Source organism: Chiloscyllium punctatum, chromosome 49, assembly GCF_047496795.1.
Source record: "Chiloscyllium punctatum isolate Juve2018m chromosome 49, sChiPun1.3, whole genome shotgun sequence".
NCBI lineage: Eukaryota > Metazoa > Chordata > Chondrichthyes > Orectolobiformes > Hemiscylliidae > Chiloscyllium > Chiloscyllium punctatum.
The window spans coordinates 7,140,985-7,158,907 of record NC_092787.1 but is presented as its reverse complement, the minus strand read 5'-3'; the positions used below and the strand labels follow the sequence as shown (position 1 = coordinate 7,158,907).

Below are 17,923 nucleotides of genomic sequence, written 5' to 3'. Positions count from 1 at the left end.
AATTCCCTACAGTATGGAAACAGGCCATTTTGGTCCTACAAGTCCATACCGACCCTCCAAAGAGTAACCCACCCAGACCCATTCCCCTACCCTATATTTACCCATGACGAATGCACCTAACACTATGGGCAATTTAGCATGGCCAATTCACCTGCCTTTTTTTATTTTGCAATTAGGTAGGAAATGGTACTTGAGGCAGAACTTGGGTTTTGGTTTACATTCTTGCCTTCTCTTGTACACCTTTTTGTTCTATATTAGGTGGGGAAAAAAAATCAGCACAGTCACAAAAATTGCAAAATTAACTTTGCTGCAAATAATCCAACTGTCCGCTGAAACTGCAGGATTTCTGCAAGTACAACATCTAACTAACCTGAAACAAGGTCTATAACTACCCTACCTGCAATGTAAGGACAGCAAAATATAATGCTAGGTACGACATGGAATACTACTAAATATACTTTTAGATCCAGTCATGTGAAAAGTATTGATTTTTTAAAATAAAAACTTTTACAAATGTTCTATAATTACTGAACAAAAACTTTCCATCTATAAAAACAATAAACTTGTGATTCCTGGATATAGTTGAGTTCTGTTCTTTTGTAGCCTCAGGGGCATTGTGAACCAACCTACACCACCACATCAACTGCAGCAGTTCAGGAAGGCTGCTCATCACCACCTTCTCCAGGACAACTAGGAACCAGCAATAAATACTGGCCTGCCAACGATACCCACATCCCATGAATGAATAAAAAACACGAAGCTTTATGTCCACAATGCATTTGTGAACTTTTATGGTGTCAGAAACTAATTATGTATGTTTGTAAGTGTGCTATGCAAATCTCATGCTGCATTCAAATGTAAAAGATGGCAAAACCTAGGATGAAATAGAATTGCATTGGACAATTGGTCCTGGACATTCTCTCACAAGCCACTTTTGCGTTGCATTGTTAAATTGGACCTCCCATTTTGACTAGGAGGGGAAGTAAGTTTAAGCAAGGAAAAAAAATGATACACTGTCATTTTCCAGTCATAACTTTGATAATTCATTTCCTAACATAAAGTGCCAGTTTCTTTATAGAAAATCTCTGGCTGATCCTTTTCTTTCAAAGACAGGTTTCATGAATATTTTATTTAAAAGAAGCTTCAAAAAAATTTTCATCTTTGATACATACTGCACTGGAGGTTAATAATAAGATGTTAAATTTAAAGCATAAGCTGTACGATAATCTTCTGAGGCCTAGCATGAATTCTCTCATATAAATATATATTTTATATGAATACACCATATATAAAGAAGTAGGCCTTTGATCTATTCCTCCTTTATTGTCTGAGAATGTTTATAGAATTTGTGCTTATTTCTTTTGATGGCTTAACATGTTCAACCTATTGACTTGTGTGAGCTTTTTCCCCATTGTGAATAGTCATGTCGCTTTATTGAGGTTTATTATGTACTTTCTTTTTTAAGCAGTTCTGTGTTCTTTTGTAAATGTCTGTGGAGTAGTTTGAAGGGAAAACTAAAACAATATAGATTTTTTTACATGCTAAGTGTTTCCATGAATATGGAAACAAAAACTAGATATGTTTTTGTTAAATTTATCCTTGGAAGATTTTGTAATCTGCTGTGCAATTATTATACACTAACAGAAACAGATTTTAACCATGGATGTAATATTTTTTTTTTAAAAATCAATTAAAACTATTACAATTGTATCATTTAACAGGTGTGGCACAGTAGCTCTTGTTAGCACTGCTGCCTCAGTGAGAGGGACTTGAGTTCGATTCCACACTCAGGCGATTATGTGGAATTTGCATATTTTTCTCCCACAGTTTCATCCCACAGTCCAAAAATGTGCAGGCCAGGTGGCTTGGCCATGGGAAATGCAGGGTCATAGGGATAGGGTGGTGGGATGCTCTTTGGAGGATCAGTGTAGGTTGGATGGGCTGAATGGCCTGCTTCCACATTGTAGAGAATTTATGAACAGTTTAAATAGAGTCATAGAGATGTACAGCATGGAAACAGACCCTTTGGTCCAACTCATCCATGCCGACCAGATATCCCAACCCAATCTAGTCCCACCTGCCAGCACCGGCCCATATCCCTCCAAACCCTTCCTATTCATATACCCATCCAAATGCCTCTTAAATGTTGCAGTTGTACCAGAGTCCACCACTTCCTCTGGCAGCTCACTTCATACATGTACCACCCTCTGTGTGGAAAAAGTTGCCCCTTAGGTCCATTTTATATCTTTCCCCTCTCCCCCTAAACCTATGCCCTCTAGTTCTGGACTTCCCAATCCCAGGGAAAAGACTTTGCCTAGTTACCCTATCCATGCCCCTCATGATTTTGTAAACCTCTATAAGGTCACCCCTCAGCCTCTGACGCTCCAGGGAAAACAGCCCCAGCCTGTTCAGCCTCTCTCTGTAGCTCAGATCTTCCAACCCTGGCAACATCCTTGTAAATCTTTTCTGAACCCTTTGAAGTTTCACAACATCTTTCTGAAAGGAAGGAGACCAGAATTGCACGGAATATTCCAACAGTGGCCTAACCAATGTCCTGTACAGCCGCAACATGACCTCCCAACTCCTGTACTCAATACTCTGACCAATAAATGAAAGCATACCAAACGCCGCCTTCACTATCCTATGTACCTGCGACTCCACTTTCAAGGAGCTATAAACCTGTACTCCAAGGTCTCTTTATTCGGCAACATTCCCTAGGACCTTACCATTAAGTGTATAAGTCCTACTAAGATTTACTTTCCCAAAAGGTAGCACCTCGCATTTATCTGAATTAAACTCCATCTGCCACTTCTCAGCTGATTGGCCCATCTGGTCCAGATCCTGTTGTAATCTGAGGTAACCCACTTCGCTGTCCACTACACCTCCAATTTGGGTATCATCTGCAAACTTACTAACTGTACCTCTTATGTTCGCATCCAAATCATTTATGTAAATGACAAAACACAGAGGACCCAGCACCGATCCTTGTGGCACTCCACTGGTCACAGGCCTCCAGTGTGAAACACTACCCTCCACCACCACCTTCTACCTTTTGAGTCAGTTCTGTATCCAAATGGCTAGTTCTCCCTGTATTCCATGAGATCTAACCTTGCTAATCAATCTCCCATGGGGAACCTTTTCAAACGCCTTACTGAAATCCATATAGATCACATCTACCGCGCTGCCCTCATCAATCCTCTTTGTTACTTGCTCAAAACACTCAATCAGGTTTGTGAGACATGATTTCCCACGCACAAAGCCATGTTGATTATCCATAATCAGTCCTTGTCTTTCCAAATACATGTACATCCTGTCCCTCAGGATTCCTTCCAACAACTTGCCCACCACTGAGGTCAGGCTCACCGGTCTATAGTTCCCTGGCTTGTCCTTACCACCCTTCTTAAACCATGGAACCATGTTAGCCAACCTCCAGTCTTCTGGCACCTCCCCTGTGACTATCTATGATACAAATATCTAAGGATTCACTCGATCTATCCTGTCTGTACCTGACATATGCGACCTTCTTTTTCTTAACCAAACTCTCAATTTCTTTAGTCATCCAGCATTCCCTATACCTACCAGCCTTTCCTTTCACCCTGACAGGAATATACTTTCTCTGGATTTTCGTTATCTCATTTCTGAAGGCTTCCCATTTTCCAGCCATCCCTTTACCTGTGAACATCTGCCCCAATCAGCTTTTGAAAGTTCTTGCCTAATCCTGTCAAAATTGGCCTTTCTCCAATTTAGAACTTCAACTTTTAGATCTGGTCTATCCTTTTCCATCACTATTTAAAATCTAATAGAATTATGGTTGCTGGCCCCAAAGTGCTCTCCCACTGACACCTCAGTCACCTGCCCTGCCTTATTTCCCAAGAGGTTTCCACCTTCTCTAGTAGGTACATCCATATACTGAATCAGAACACTTTCTTGTGCACACTTAACAAATTCCTCTCCATTTAAACCCTATGGCAGTCCCAGTCTATGTTTGGAAAGTTAAAATCCCCTACCATAATCACCCTATTATTCTTGAGGCAGCTGAGATCTCCTTACAAATTTGTTTCTCAATTTCCCTCTGGCTATAATACAATCCCAATAAGGTGATCACCCCTTTCTTATTTCTCAGTTCCACCCAAATAACTTCCCTGGATGTATTTCCAGGAATATCCTCCTTCAGCACAGCTGTAATGCTATCTCTTATCAAAAATGCCACTCCCCCTCCTCTCTTGCCTCCCTTTCTATCCTTCCTGTAGCATTTGTATCCTGGAACATTAAGCTGCCAGTCCTGTCCATCCCTGAGTCAAGTTTCTGTAATTGCTATGATATCCCAGTCCTATGTTCCTAACCATGCCCTGAGTTCATCTGCCTTCCCTGTTAGGCCCCTTTATTTGTCCTATCTTGTCCCTGCCTGCCCTGACTGTAAGACGCGCTTCTGTTCTCAACTGTATCAGTGTCAGATTTACCTCTTTCCTCACTATCTCCCTGAGTGCAGTCCGTCCTCCTTCTACCCCAAAAGAGATTCCAATGATCCAAAAATGTGAATTCTTCTCCCATACACCCAGCTCCTCAGCGATGCATTCATCTGCTGTATCCTCCTATTCCTGCTCTCACTAGCTCGTGGCGCTGGGAGTAATCCAGAGATACTACTCTCAAGGACCTCCTTTTTAAAATTCCTGCCTAACTCTCTGTAATCTCCCTTCAGATTCTCAATTTTTTCCCTTCCTATGTCGTTGGTTCCACTGTGGACCCTTGCTGGCCCCTCTCCCCCTTGAGGACATTCTGCACCCTCTCTGAAACATCCTTCATCCTGGCACCAGGGAAGCAACACAGCATTCTAATTTTTCACTGCTGGTCACAGAAAAATCTGTCTATATTTCAGATTAGAGAATCCCCTAACACAATTGATCTCTTGGAACCCAACGTACCCCTCATTGCATTAGAGCAAGTCTCAATACCAGCAACTTGGCTGTTTGTGCTATGTTCCCCTGAGAATCCAGGCCCACCCCCCCCCTTACATTTTCCAAAACAGCATACCTGTTTGAAATGGGTATATCCACAAAAGACTCTTGCACTAGCTGCCTACCTCTCTTAGCTTTCCTGGAGTTAACCCATCTGTGTGACTGTATCTGAGACTTCCCCCCTCCTTCCTATAACTGCCATACATCACAGACTGTTGTTGTTGCCAATTCCTCATTGCTTCTAACTGTATTTCCAACCTATCCATTCAATCTGATTAGGTTCACAGCCAATATCATTTATGGCAGATATATTCTGCTGTAATCCTCTTTAAACTCCCACATCTGACAAGAAGCACATTTCACTCTACTAAAGGCCATTTTTGCTTCTTCACAATCTGCAGACCCAGACAATAACACCATCTTATTCCTCTACAAACACTGCCCAGGTTAAATTAATAGTTGTGGCTTATATTTTAAGTTTAATCAAGAGACATATCTCTAAAAATATATAATCAAGAAAGAACCCACTCTATTCACTACTGCAGACTTTCTGTAGGTCACACTTAAAACAACAATACACTTTATCTGCTTCTGTGCTGTAAACTTCACCCAACAGTTCCTCCAAGATCAGTTCTGAATTTCACTGTTTGTTTATTTTCCCAGATCACTCCGATGTCCAGCGATCCTGAATTCAAACAGCAAAAGCAGTGTCAGTTTTTTTCTTTCTGTCTCTCCTTCACTGACCTCACCATGTGCTTCCTTTGTCTGTTATTCTCTCTTTTAAAGCTGCTGTTGTTTTGATTTTTTTTCAAAGTTCCAAAACAATGCAACAGTATATAAAACAGTAACCGCTGCTCCTGGAATTCGAGGAAATCGCCTCCAGCACCTAAAGTACCTCAAAAAAAAGGAGCAGCTGTTACAGCCAGAAAGCTTTCCCGTCCTCCATCTTGGATTAACCAGAATGTTAACATGTTTAATACTGATTCACTATGATTATTTTTTAAGCTCTATATTTTTGATTTTTCTATTGGTTCAATGTTAGCATATCAGCTTTCAGTTGGAAAACACTGGTTTGATCGTGCAGAGCCAGTGTGATGGATAAAATTAAAATTGCACTAACTAGACTAACTTTTTTGGATCTATAAAAATGTATTGTAAACAAGGAAGGGGGTTTGCCCTGTTAACCCAAAAATGCCCTGAGCTGTTCAAAATTAGCATTTTTAAAAATTGGATACGAACATGCAAGAAGTCCAACTGTCAAGAATGATCATAGGACTTCCACCGATACAAATTTGAGTAATCCAATCATATAGTTACAAAAGGTTCACTTGACTAACTACCACCTCCTCCTCCTCCTAATTCCCCAGACCTCCTCATTCCTTAAATACAAAAATGCATGATCTCTTCTTTCATCCTCAACCTCCCTTCCCCACATCAACATCGATCTTGTCTCCACTTGATTAGATTGTTTATGTGAATCTGTCTCCCAGGCAAGATTCTCAAGTTTTAGCAGCTGGAGCTTTACCCCAAGTATCCCATAATCTCCATTCATCAGTCTCTTCTCACAATGGTATTTGTATTGACATTTTTTTTTTTAAAAATCAATTGCACAATAATGCAAAATTGATGGCGTGTTTTGCACACTACATAGTTTTCTTCTCCAGTAGCTTTAATGTAAATATAAGCAAACGTGGCAATGTGTACAGTTGATTGTTGATTTAATGTCATCTATCTCCTGCTTTTGCAGAAGTTGAATTGCACCTTGAATGACTTCAACCATAATCTTATTGTGAAATATTAGCTGAGTGATTTGTATACCTCGTGGCATAATATTATTATTCGTTCAGGTTTATGTTCTGATTAGGATAGTTGTAGCTCTAAAGATGTATACCAATTTTGAGAGAGAAAAGATGAATATTCTTGTTTCATCCAGCTACAGAAAACCTTCTAAAATGAATCCAAAATGACCATTTTTAATAATTGTCATTAAAGATTATGAAACTAACTCAGGTGAAGTTTTAAAATGATCTAATCATCAATATTGTAGAGTTAATACTCAGTGGATTTAACATCAATAATTAACTTAAATTCTTTTTCCTATTTTTAGTGCTCCAATGCCCTACCTCATAGGAGTGCATTCTAGTTTAATGGAGGTAAGTTTATTTTGCTTAATCAATGGAATTGAATTATATTTCGTATATGTCTTTAAAATCTGATTATTTATTGTTTCTAATCATTTCAACAAAGCTGTATTTAAGTCTTCACAATTACACAGATGCTCACGTAAGTTAGAAGGTTTCTTGATTCTAGCTTTACTAAAAAATATTAAGAGTCAGTATTTAAATTTGTGGCTAAAATTGTATTGCTTCCTTCGGTCTTCAGAATTGATAACACTTGGAAATACACTGCATATCTAAAATCTAAGCTTTTTGCGGTCGATTAAAACCTATCAAATCAATAGAAAATTCGACACTTTTCACCCTTGATGTGTTTATCCATTCATGGGATGTGTGAGAAAATGTCAGGCCAGCATTTCTTACCCATGCATAGTTGCCCAAAAGGCAATTAAGAGCCAGTCACATTGCTGTAGGATCTGGTGTCATATGTAGACCAGATGTTGAAGAATTTCCCTGGACTTGGACTTTGAGCATTGGCAAATTTTATTGCGTGGTATCAGGGGAGCACACCATTCCTTCGTATGCTCTGGTGCAACTCCAAAGCACTCTAAATTTGCTGCGGATTTATATTGTCCGAGCTGAGGGTTGCTCAATCAGATAGAGAACCACAAGATAGTCACAAGTTGGCCTATGTGAGAATACACCAGGCAAAGTCTGAGGCCATGCTTTAATGATCTAATGTTTTCAGACCTTGAGTCAATGCACACTCCAGATACTACATTTGCACATTGATAACGTTTAGCTGAGTTGCGCTTTGTGCAGGTAAACAGTTCATTCGTTATGTGATAAGAGCAAAAGTTATGTGATTGTTAGTGTGTTCTGGCAGGCTAGAGCCACGCAGGGCAAGGGGCCAAGCCAGGTAAGAGCAATACCATGACTGAGCAGTAAAAACAGCTTCCTTGGTGGAAAGGTCCATACCTCGTCTTCCTGGTAATCCGGATGGCTGTCAAGATCAAGGGAATACCTGAGTGGATGCATGGAACCTACTGCAAGAAAGCACCACCCCTGGAGGGACATAAGCAGAAAATGCTGGAGGCATCAGCTCACCCGCCAGATGCAACATGTGGGGACTGATCGCCATTTTAGTCTCTGTGCTCCTCATTGCCTTGTTCATACTGACTGGGCATGAGGGGAATAGAAAAGATGGGATGATGGACCCTGTCACAAGGGAATTGCATGTCAACACTTTTCTTTACCTGACTTACATTTATGCAAAGAAGGTTATCCACTCTAGCTGCTGGGTATGCACCGATGTCCCGATACATTCGAAGGGAGGAATTCCCCCAAGACCCATTCCATTTAATGAATCCAAACCAGCTGAATGGTGGTTAGAACAAAACGGGTCCTCTGATATCTTCACCTTGGAGGAGGCAGTAGGTTTGACTGGGAGTCTCACGACTCTTTTATGCGAGGCCCTGATGGGACCAATTATTCCGCTAACAATAAGTTCACTTGGGAGTGTGAAGGTTATGGTATGGAAAAATATAAGGTTTGGTTCCAGCCTTAATACAACCTCTTGCATACACCTCCAGTTCTGTTCCTCACTAATACCACAGGAAAGGGTACCCATGGGATGCATCTGCTTTGAATGCAACTACATGTCAAGGTGGGATGCTGGAACCAGTAAATGTATCATTCCCTGCTCCCTAACCCATCCTTGTGCCGATCCACTTCCACTGGGAGTATCCTGAATCTTGATATTCCCAACAAGACTACCACAGTGCCAAATTCACAACTCTTTGGACTGGAACTCAAACCAGTCGCTTGAGAACATGTAATGGCACCTATTTCATTTTCGGCCACAAAGCCTACCCCTGGCAGCCAGCCTCCTGGACTGGTAGTTGCTATCTAGGGTATGTGGTCCCCTTTACATACTACTCTTACTCCTCCCCATTCCAACAGCCTTGGCCTCCCACCAAGACAGCTATAACAGACGCTGAGCAGTTCTTTGCCATTCTCTTCCCTTCGTATGGGACTACTCTACTGGCAACAGGGGTCAGAAAATTGGCTTCCGTTCTAGAGGAAATAGTGAATGAAATGGTGGCAGCCCTTGACCAACTTAGTGCAGAGGTGGTCGCAATATGTACAGTTGCCCAACAAAACAGATTGGCTTTAGATTATTTACTAGCCGAGAAAGGGCACTTGTTCCCTCGATCGCTGTGAATGTTGCACCTATATTCCTGATTCCAGTGAGAACATCACCAACCTTGCCAATCACATTCAAAAATCTGCATCCAAGCTCTGTGACACAAGTTCCTCTTGGGATCTGTGGATGGTTCGGTCCCTTAGGAAAGGCCCTCTTGAAGGTCCTCATTATACTTGTCATTTTTGTTATCATTCCAATTCTTATCATCTGTCTCAAACAGTGTTGTGCATGCTTTAGCTCGCTATTACTACCCTCAGTCCCATTAACTTCCCAATTGGTCAAGATCCCCCTCACTGAAATCCCTCACCCTGATACAGATGAGTACCACTTTCCAGGTAAGGGAATGCAGATTTCCATCCTTAAATGATGTTCGTGAACCAGATGGATTTTTAAGACAATTGATGATAGTTACGTGATGAAATTTAGGCCAGCTGTTTATTCCATTTTTTCCTTGAATTTAACTCTAACCATCCACCATGGTGAGTTTCAAATCCATGTCCACAAAATATCAACCTGGGATTCTGGATTACTTGCCAAGTGATATTACCACTGCCCACTCCCATATGCTTACGGTTAGCAAAAGAAATGAAAGACATTTATTGTGATGCATGTGTTATGTACCTATTTTCTTGTGCTCTTTCTGTGAGCATTTAAAATAATATTACATTCACCTAACCAGCCAGTATGTTTATTTTATCTGAACGAAATATTAAGGTTTAAACATTGTCAGACAAAGTAATATTCATGAGTTATTATGTTTTAGTGCTTTTAAGAACACAAGAATATAAAAAAACTAGGAGCAGGAATAGGCAATTCAGTCCCTCGAGCCTACTCTGCCATTCAATATGATCATGGCTAATTTCATCTCAATCTCATTCCCACTTTCCTGCTCTTTCTCCATAACCCTTTAATTTGTTGCTAATTAAAAATCTGTCTATCTCATTTATTTAGTGTCCCAGCACCCAATGCACTTTGGGGTAGTGAGTTCCATAGATTCATGACCCTTTTGAGAGAAGTAATTCCTCCTTATTTATGTTTCAAATCTGCTACTACTCAGTCTAAAATCATGACCTCTCATTCTAGATTTCCCCCGTATCCTCTCTGCGTGTACTTTGTCAAGCCCCTTCAGTGTTTTATATCCTTCAATCAGCTTTCCTCTCATTTATATAGATTCTAGAGAATGTAGGCTTTAAGCTGCTCAATCTCTCCATAAAACATTTCTGGAATCAATCTAGTGAATCTCCCCTGAACTGCCTCCAATGCAACTGCATCTCTGCACAAGTAAGGGGACCAAAACTGTATACAATGCTCCCAAGTGCAGTCTGATGAATGCCTTGTACAGCTGCAGCAATACTTTTCAAAATTTATCCTCTATTCCTGTGCCAACATTGTATTTGCCTTCCTTATTGTCTACTGTACCTACATACTAGTTTTCTGCAGTTCATGTACAAGGACACCCAGATCACACTGCACTGAAGCATTTTGAGGTTTCTCTCCATTTAGGTAATAAGTTGCTGTTTTATTCTTCCAACCAAAATAGTTAACCTCACACTTATCTCACACTGATTAGTCAAACACAATTTACCCTTCCTAAAATGATGCTGACTCTGGGTTTTTACTTTTCAAATGTCTTGTTATTACTTCCTTAATCATGGTTTCTAACAATTTCCCAACAGCACCTATTAAACCGCTTTGCTTTTTGCTTTGCAAAATCTTGGGCGCATATGATATTGATTAAAATTCACTTCATATCCATATTGTGGCTATACTTTGATAAGGAAAATTGAGTCATTTTAAGGCTTTCTTGAAGTAATATTTTCATGGACCTGAAATCATAGGCATGAGTTTTCATTTGTCCCCATGCTTTTAAGCTGTGTGTTATTTTTAATCTTCGTTTTATCACTAACAAGGAGGAAAAATTTAATCAGCTAATTGCTGTGATGTTGAACAGTACTGCTCTGGTATCTTTCTAGATTAACCAGATATATTTGTTTATTGTATAATTAAGCTTATCCCTTAATTATGTCTAATTATTTTGACTACACATTGATGGATTAGTTTCTCTGCAGTAAAGTTTAAAAGCTGGTAAAAGCCAATTTTTCACAATAGCAGTGACTTTTTGTCGTTGATACCTTTGTATTAGTCTCATGGCAAGTCTTAACAGACAGGTGGCAAACCATCTCCCAGCTCTTTGCCAATTATGCCAGTTGCATGGACATAGCATTCCAGCACCTCATCTGTGACTATCGATGATGCAGATATCTCAGCAAGGGACCCAGCAATCACTTCCCTCGCTTCCCACAGAGTTCTAGAATACACCTGATCAGGTCCTGGGGATTTATCCATTTTCATATGTATGAAGACATCCAGCACCAACTCCTCTGTAATATGGACATTTTTCAAGATGTCAGCATCTGTTTCCCCACATTCTATATCTTCCATGTCTTTCTCTACAATGGACACTGATGCAAAATAGTCGTTTAGTATTTCCCACATCTCCTGCGACTCCACACAAAGGTCGCCTTGCTGATCTTTGCGGGGTACTGGATTAGTGGTGCTGGAAGAGCACAGCAGTTCAGGCAGCATCCAACGAGCAGCGAAATCAACGTTTCGGGCAAAAGCCCTTCATCAGGAATAATTCCTGATGAAGGGCTTTTGCCCGAAACGCTGATTTCGCTGCTCGTTGGATGCTGCCTGAACTGCTGTGCTCTTCCAGCACCACTAATCCAGTATTTGGTTTCTAGCATCTGCAGTCATTGTTTTTACCTTGTTGATCTTTGCGGGGCCCTGTTCTCTCCCTAGTTATCCTTTTGTCCTTAATATATTAATAAAAGCTCCTTGGATTCTCCTTAACCCTATTTGGAAAAGCTATCTCATGTCCCCTTTTAGCTCTCCTGATTTCCCTATTAAGTATACTCCTACTGCCTTTATACTTTTATAAGGATTCACTCGATCTATACTGTCTATACCTGACATGCTTCCTTCTTTTTCTTAACCAAATCCTCAATTTCTCTAGTCATCCAGCATTCCCTCCACCTACCAGCCTTTCCTTTCACCATAGCAGGAATATATGTTTCTGGACACTCATTATCTCATTTTTGAAGGCTTCCCATTTTCCAGTGGACCCTTGTTGGGCCGAAGGGCCTGTTTCCACACTGTAAATAATCTAATGTAATCTTTACCTCTGAACATCTGCCCCCAATCAGCTTTTGAAAGTTCTTACCTATTACCTTCTTCCAACTTAGAACTTCAACTTTTAGATCCGGTCTATCCTTTTCCATTACTATTTTAAAACTAATAGAACTTTGGTTGCTGGCCCCTGCCGTGACTTATTTCCCAAGATAGGTCAAGTTTTGCACCTTCTCTTGTAGGTACATCCACATACTGACTAAGAAAATTTTCTTGTACGTGCGTAACAAATTCATCTCCATCTCCTCAACATTATGGCAGTCCCAGTCTATGTTTGCAAAGTTAAAATCCCCTACCATAACCACCCTATTATTCTTACAGATAACTGAAATTTTGTTACAAATTTATTTCTCAATTTTCTGCTGACTGTTCGGGGCCTACAATGCAATCCCAATAAGGTGACCATCCCTTTCTTAATTTGATTCCACCCAAATAACATCCGTGGATGTATTCCTAGGAATATTCTCCCTAAGTTCAGTTGTAATGTTATTCCTTATCAATAATGCCACTCCCCTTCCCCTCTTTTCGCCCCCCCCCCCCTTTTTGTCCTTCCTGTAGCATTTGTATCCTTAACATTAAGCTGCCAGTCCTGTCCATCCCTGAACCACGACTCTAATTGCTATGATATCCCAGTCCCATGTTCCTAATCATGCCTTGAGTTCATCTGCCTTCTCTGTTAGGCCTCTTGCATTGAAGTAAATGCAGTTTAATTTATCAGTCCTACCTTGTTCTCTGTTTTGGACTTTCCTGGCTTGACCTTTTGACTTGCTGCCTTTCCTAACTGTACCAGTCTCACATTGATCTCTTTCCTCACCATCTCCCTTGATCCCAACCTGCTCTCCCCAACATCCCCCCCTCCGCCCCCCACCACCTTCCAATTCAGGTGCAATTCCTCCTTCTTGTACAGGTCACTTTTACCCCAGAAGAGATTCCAGAGATCTAACAATGTGAACATGCACATGCACCAGATCCTCAGCCACTAATTCATCTGCTCTATCCTCCTCTTCCTACCTTCAGTAGTTTGTCCCACTGGGAGTAATTCAGATGTTACTACCCTCGAGGACCTCCTGTTTAAATTCCTGCCTAACTCTCTATTCTCCCTTGAGCATCTCATCCTTTTGCCTTCCAATGTCGTTGGTTCCAACGTGTACAATGACCTCCTGCTGGTCCCTCTCCTCTTTGAGAATATTCTGCACCCTCTCTGAGACATCCTTGATCCTGGCACCATGGAGGCAATACACCATTCTAAAGAAATATTAAGGAATATATCTGCCTCCACTGCAAGATTTCCTGTCATGTGCTAAAATTTTCATTCCATTTTCCTTTATGCTTTCAGCTGATACTTATCCATGTTAGATTACATTTTTAGATAGATAGATTTAGATTACTTACAGTGTGGAAACAGGCCCTTCGGCCCAACAAGTCCACGCTGACCCGCCGAAGCGCAACTCACCCAGACCCATTCCCCTTCACCTAACACTATGGGCAATTTAGCATGGCCAATTCACCTAACCTTCGCATTTTTGGACTGTGGGAGGAAACCAGAGCACCCGAAGGAAACCCACGCAGACACTGGGAGAATGTGCAAACTCCACACAGTCGCCTGAGGTGGGAATTGAAACGGGTCTCTGGCGCTGTGAGGCAGCAGTGCTAACCACTGTGCCACCCACAAATGATGTTGATATGAAAATTGTCACTTTGGGCAAACCGAAGGCCTAACTATTTGGCCAAGTTTAGAAATTGAAATATCTTGGATCTATTATATGCTTAACTAGCATTAGCTTTTTCATGTGATATCTAGCTTTCATTCTAGCAAATGGAAAAATGACTGTTTGCATGTGTATGAACCCATAACTTTGTCATTGCCAAATTCTGCCATTTTTTTTCCTAAAAGCTTTGATTCATCCCTATTCATAGGGATATCATGAATGGATGATCAGGCAATGTGTATTAATTTAATGAATGAAGCTGAATGGGACAGGATTGTACCTAAGCATCAACAGTTTGGTACAAAATTAAGAGTTTTCAGAGCCTGAATCTGTTGCTGTGCGATAAAGATGTCACTGATTGATTAAAGATGATGTCTGTTCAAAATATTCAACCTGTACACATTAGAAATATGAATGCTGCCACAAGACTCACGCTGCACTCATGATTGCAGGGTAGATACCAGCATTGTCAATGAATGTATTCTGTTCAACCAGTCATGGCCCTTGCAAATGACATTCGCTATCTTTTAATTTTTTACGTGAAGGAATCCGATTTACCAATTCTATAAAAGTGTGGGCATGTATGTAAGAATTGTTAACATTGTACAGTCTGTTGCGTCAGCATTATGGTTCTTTGAGTTAAGGTAAAGACACTCAGCTATTTTCAGGGCTAAGAGTGTAGGAGGTGTGTTGAAAGATATTACAGAAATTCTGAAATAATAACTAGTGCTCTAGTTTACCTGTCTTCACCTAGTTTGTCTTTATGTGCACTTTTGCATGTTTTCTTGACCAGGAATAATATCAAAAGAGGCCATCCAATGGTAAAGAAATTTTACAGTGTGCCCTAAATAGTGAAGTAAACTTACAGTAGGTTAACTTAATTCAGGTTAATTAAAGAATGAAATTTACTACTGACAGATCTCCATCAGAGGATCTTATGCATTCATGTTGATACATTAATCTGTTGATTTATGAATGCCTTAACCAGTTTGATTATTGGACAAATCTGTGAATAAATAGTAGAAATGGGCTAACTCAAAATTTCTACAGTTTCATTTATGTTCTTTTAAAGGCATTTTGATTTTCTCCAAATTTGGCCAACCTACATCTGATTGCATATGATCAGACAAAAGAAATATTAGAATTGCCTTTTTGGGCTTTTGCAATAAAACCAGTACTTATTATCAGTGCCGTTTTAATGTCAAAAGAGTCGGATAAACTGGCTGTCAGAGAAACATTCAAGCTAGATAAACTATTTGTTTATTTGGTTAATAGATTTATTTCCTCATTACGAGTGGTATTAAATTTAAAAGTAAAAATGTTTTGCTTTAGTTATACAGGACATTGGTGAAATCCCATCTCAAATACTATCATGTCAATTTTGGCATCTTTAAATAAGGAAGAATTTAAATGCATTGGGGGCAGTTCAGATGAGATTAACTAGATTGATACCTGGAATGAGGATAGGTTAGACAGGCTGGGCTTGGTTCACTGGAGTTTAGCAGAATGAGGGGGTGACTTGATTGAAGTGGATGTGGAATGGATGTTTTTGTGGCTGAGTCCAGAACTAGGAGATAGCTTTTAATACTGATATCATCCCTTTGGGACCGAGATGAGGAGAATGTTTTCTGAGTGTTGTGCAACTTTGGAATATTCTGTATCAAAAGACAGGTTAGCTGGGTTCTTTGAATATTTTTAACACAGAGGTGCATAGATTCTTGTTAGGCAGGGGAATCGAGGGTTACTGGGGGTAGATGGGAGTATGAAATTTGAAATACAGACTTATTAGCCATGACCTTATTGAATGGCCAAACAAGTTTGAATTGCTGAATAATCAATTTCTATTTCTTATGTTTGTGTATGTTGAGTGAGTTCACTGAAACAACAGAAAGGACAATTCTTACAGTAGAAATTGAGATAGAATTGCAACAAAGTGGATTTGTGATGCATCCTTTGAAGATATTCCTGGTTGCCATCTCTGTCAATGTTAGTAATCCCAGATGCCCACTTTGTTTATACCTAGGACAGTCTCTTGCATGAGCAATATATATTCTTTAATTGTATCACATTAATAAGCATAATGATACTTCTGGGCATACTAAACTCAGCAAGAAGTGTTCAATTTAAAGATACACAACAGAAAATGCTGTATTTGATTTAACAAAGGAAAAACTTCTTCAAGTTCATTTAGTTAGTTGTAGATCTTTGACAGCCAGTTAGTCACAGCTGTTTATGATACTATAACCTCAAATCACCTGTTTAGGATCAGTGCTGCTGAGGACACTCGGAACAGGAAAGTGAAAAATGCACAGAAGGGGTTAGTAGCCCACACGCTGTGCAAGGATCAAAGAGTTTAAAGGTCAAAGGACATGTCTCGCTTAGCCATATCTTTCTGTTGAATAGCTGCTTCAGATTGTAAATCTGACGAGGATTTCATTAAGTCGTTCTGTCTGCTGCTGGGGCATGAAATCATAAAATTTTATATCGTCAGCTTTTCCTGCTTCTGGCAGCCAGATTGACATATTGGTGTCCGTAAAAAAGACAGCTTTATGTCTTCTTGGAAACAAAGTATATTCTCACCACAATCCCTTAAATCATTTTAGAGTCAAAGCACTGTTTAAAAAGTTAAAGTACGAAAGATACCAAAGCTTAACGTTGATTTATAATATGTTGTATAATTCATTTGAGCTTATTCCAGCTATGGGAGGAATGAGATCAGCTTTTCTTTTGTGGTATTTGACGTTTGCCACCTTATCTTATTCCAAGGGTTTAGAGAACACTTCTGTATATTTTTAATTGTCTGAAATTGCATTTAGTCACCCTGAGAAAATGATAGCAAGTGACACAGTGTGGTCAAGTTATATCTTGAGGGAGGGTTTAAAAAAGACCTATCATCAAGACAAATAGGACTAACTACTTTCTATTTAATAGACTGGTGAATAAGGCCCCCTGTAGTTTGTTTGAAAAGTTAATGCATTTTAACTGTGTTGATGTCATTTAGAAAATTCAAAGCACTGTTTGCACTAAGAAAACAGCCCTTACTGATTAAGTCTGTAATTCTTGGGAAGCTACATTTATAGATGTAATAAACAATGTGTTCAGCAGTTACTAAGATGGATTTCTGGACCCCTTGATTGCATGGAGTGTGTCGTTCATAAAACTAATAATGTAAAATTTGGTTTCCATCAGAATGGGGATATAAATGAACAACACATACCTATTGAAAATTTGACCAATTTACAGAAACCATGCTTTATTTAATTATACTCCAATTGCAACTTGTAAGGAACTGCTCTTGGTTTGATTCTGATAATAATGCATAGAAATTGTTTCCACGCTATAGTGATTCTATGATTCCATAGATGCCATGTCTATAAAAGGATGAATTTGCAAATTGTTTTCAGATCGTGTGTGTACTGTTGATATTAAATCATTAAAGATTTAAAGTTTGAAGCTAATACATAGATAAACATTCAAACAGACATACGACACACGGTAGGCTGATTTATTTGAAACAATCGCGTCCTAAAATGAGGCTCTCCTAAACTAGCTTCCATTGCACATTGTGACATTTTTCCAGAGATCTCTTGCGTGTATCAGTAACATAGTAAGAGTAATTTGGTTTTACACCCAAGCATATGAAGTCTAGATTTTGTTGTTGATTTTAGATTTCAAATTGTATTCTTAAAAACAGGTGTGGGTTGATAAGTTTTCTTAAAATATCAACAAAGCCATTTCATTCTTCCT

At 39.6% G+C, this 17,923-nt stretch overlaps 1 protein-coding gene across 4 annotated transcripts in view; it reads left to right on the top strand.

The window, feature by feature from the left end:
- The window catches only part of dennd1a (DENN/MADD domain containing 1A), a 525,508-nt gene that overhangs the window by 313,885 nt on the left and 193,700 nt on the right, over window positions 1–17,923 (top strand). For all 4 annotated transcript variants that reach the window (XM_072566190.1, XM_072566188.1, XM_072566189.1 and 1 more), the window contains exon 11: window positions 7,063–7,108. In XM_072566190.1, the coding sequence (XP_072422291.1) occupies window positions 7,063–7,108 (46 nt within the window). The remainder of the gene's footprint in view (window positions 1–7,062; window positions 7,109–17,923) is intronic.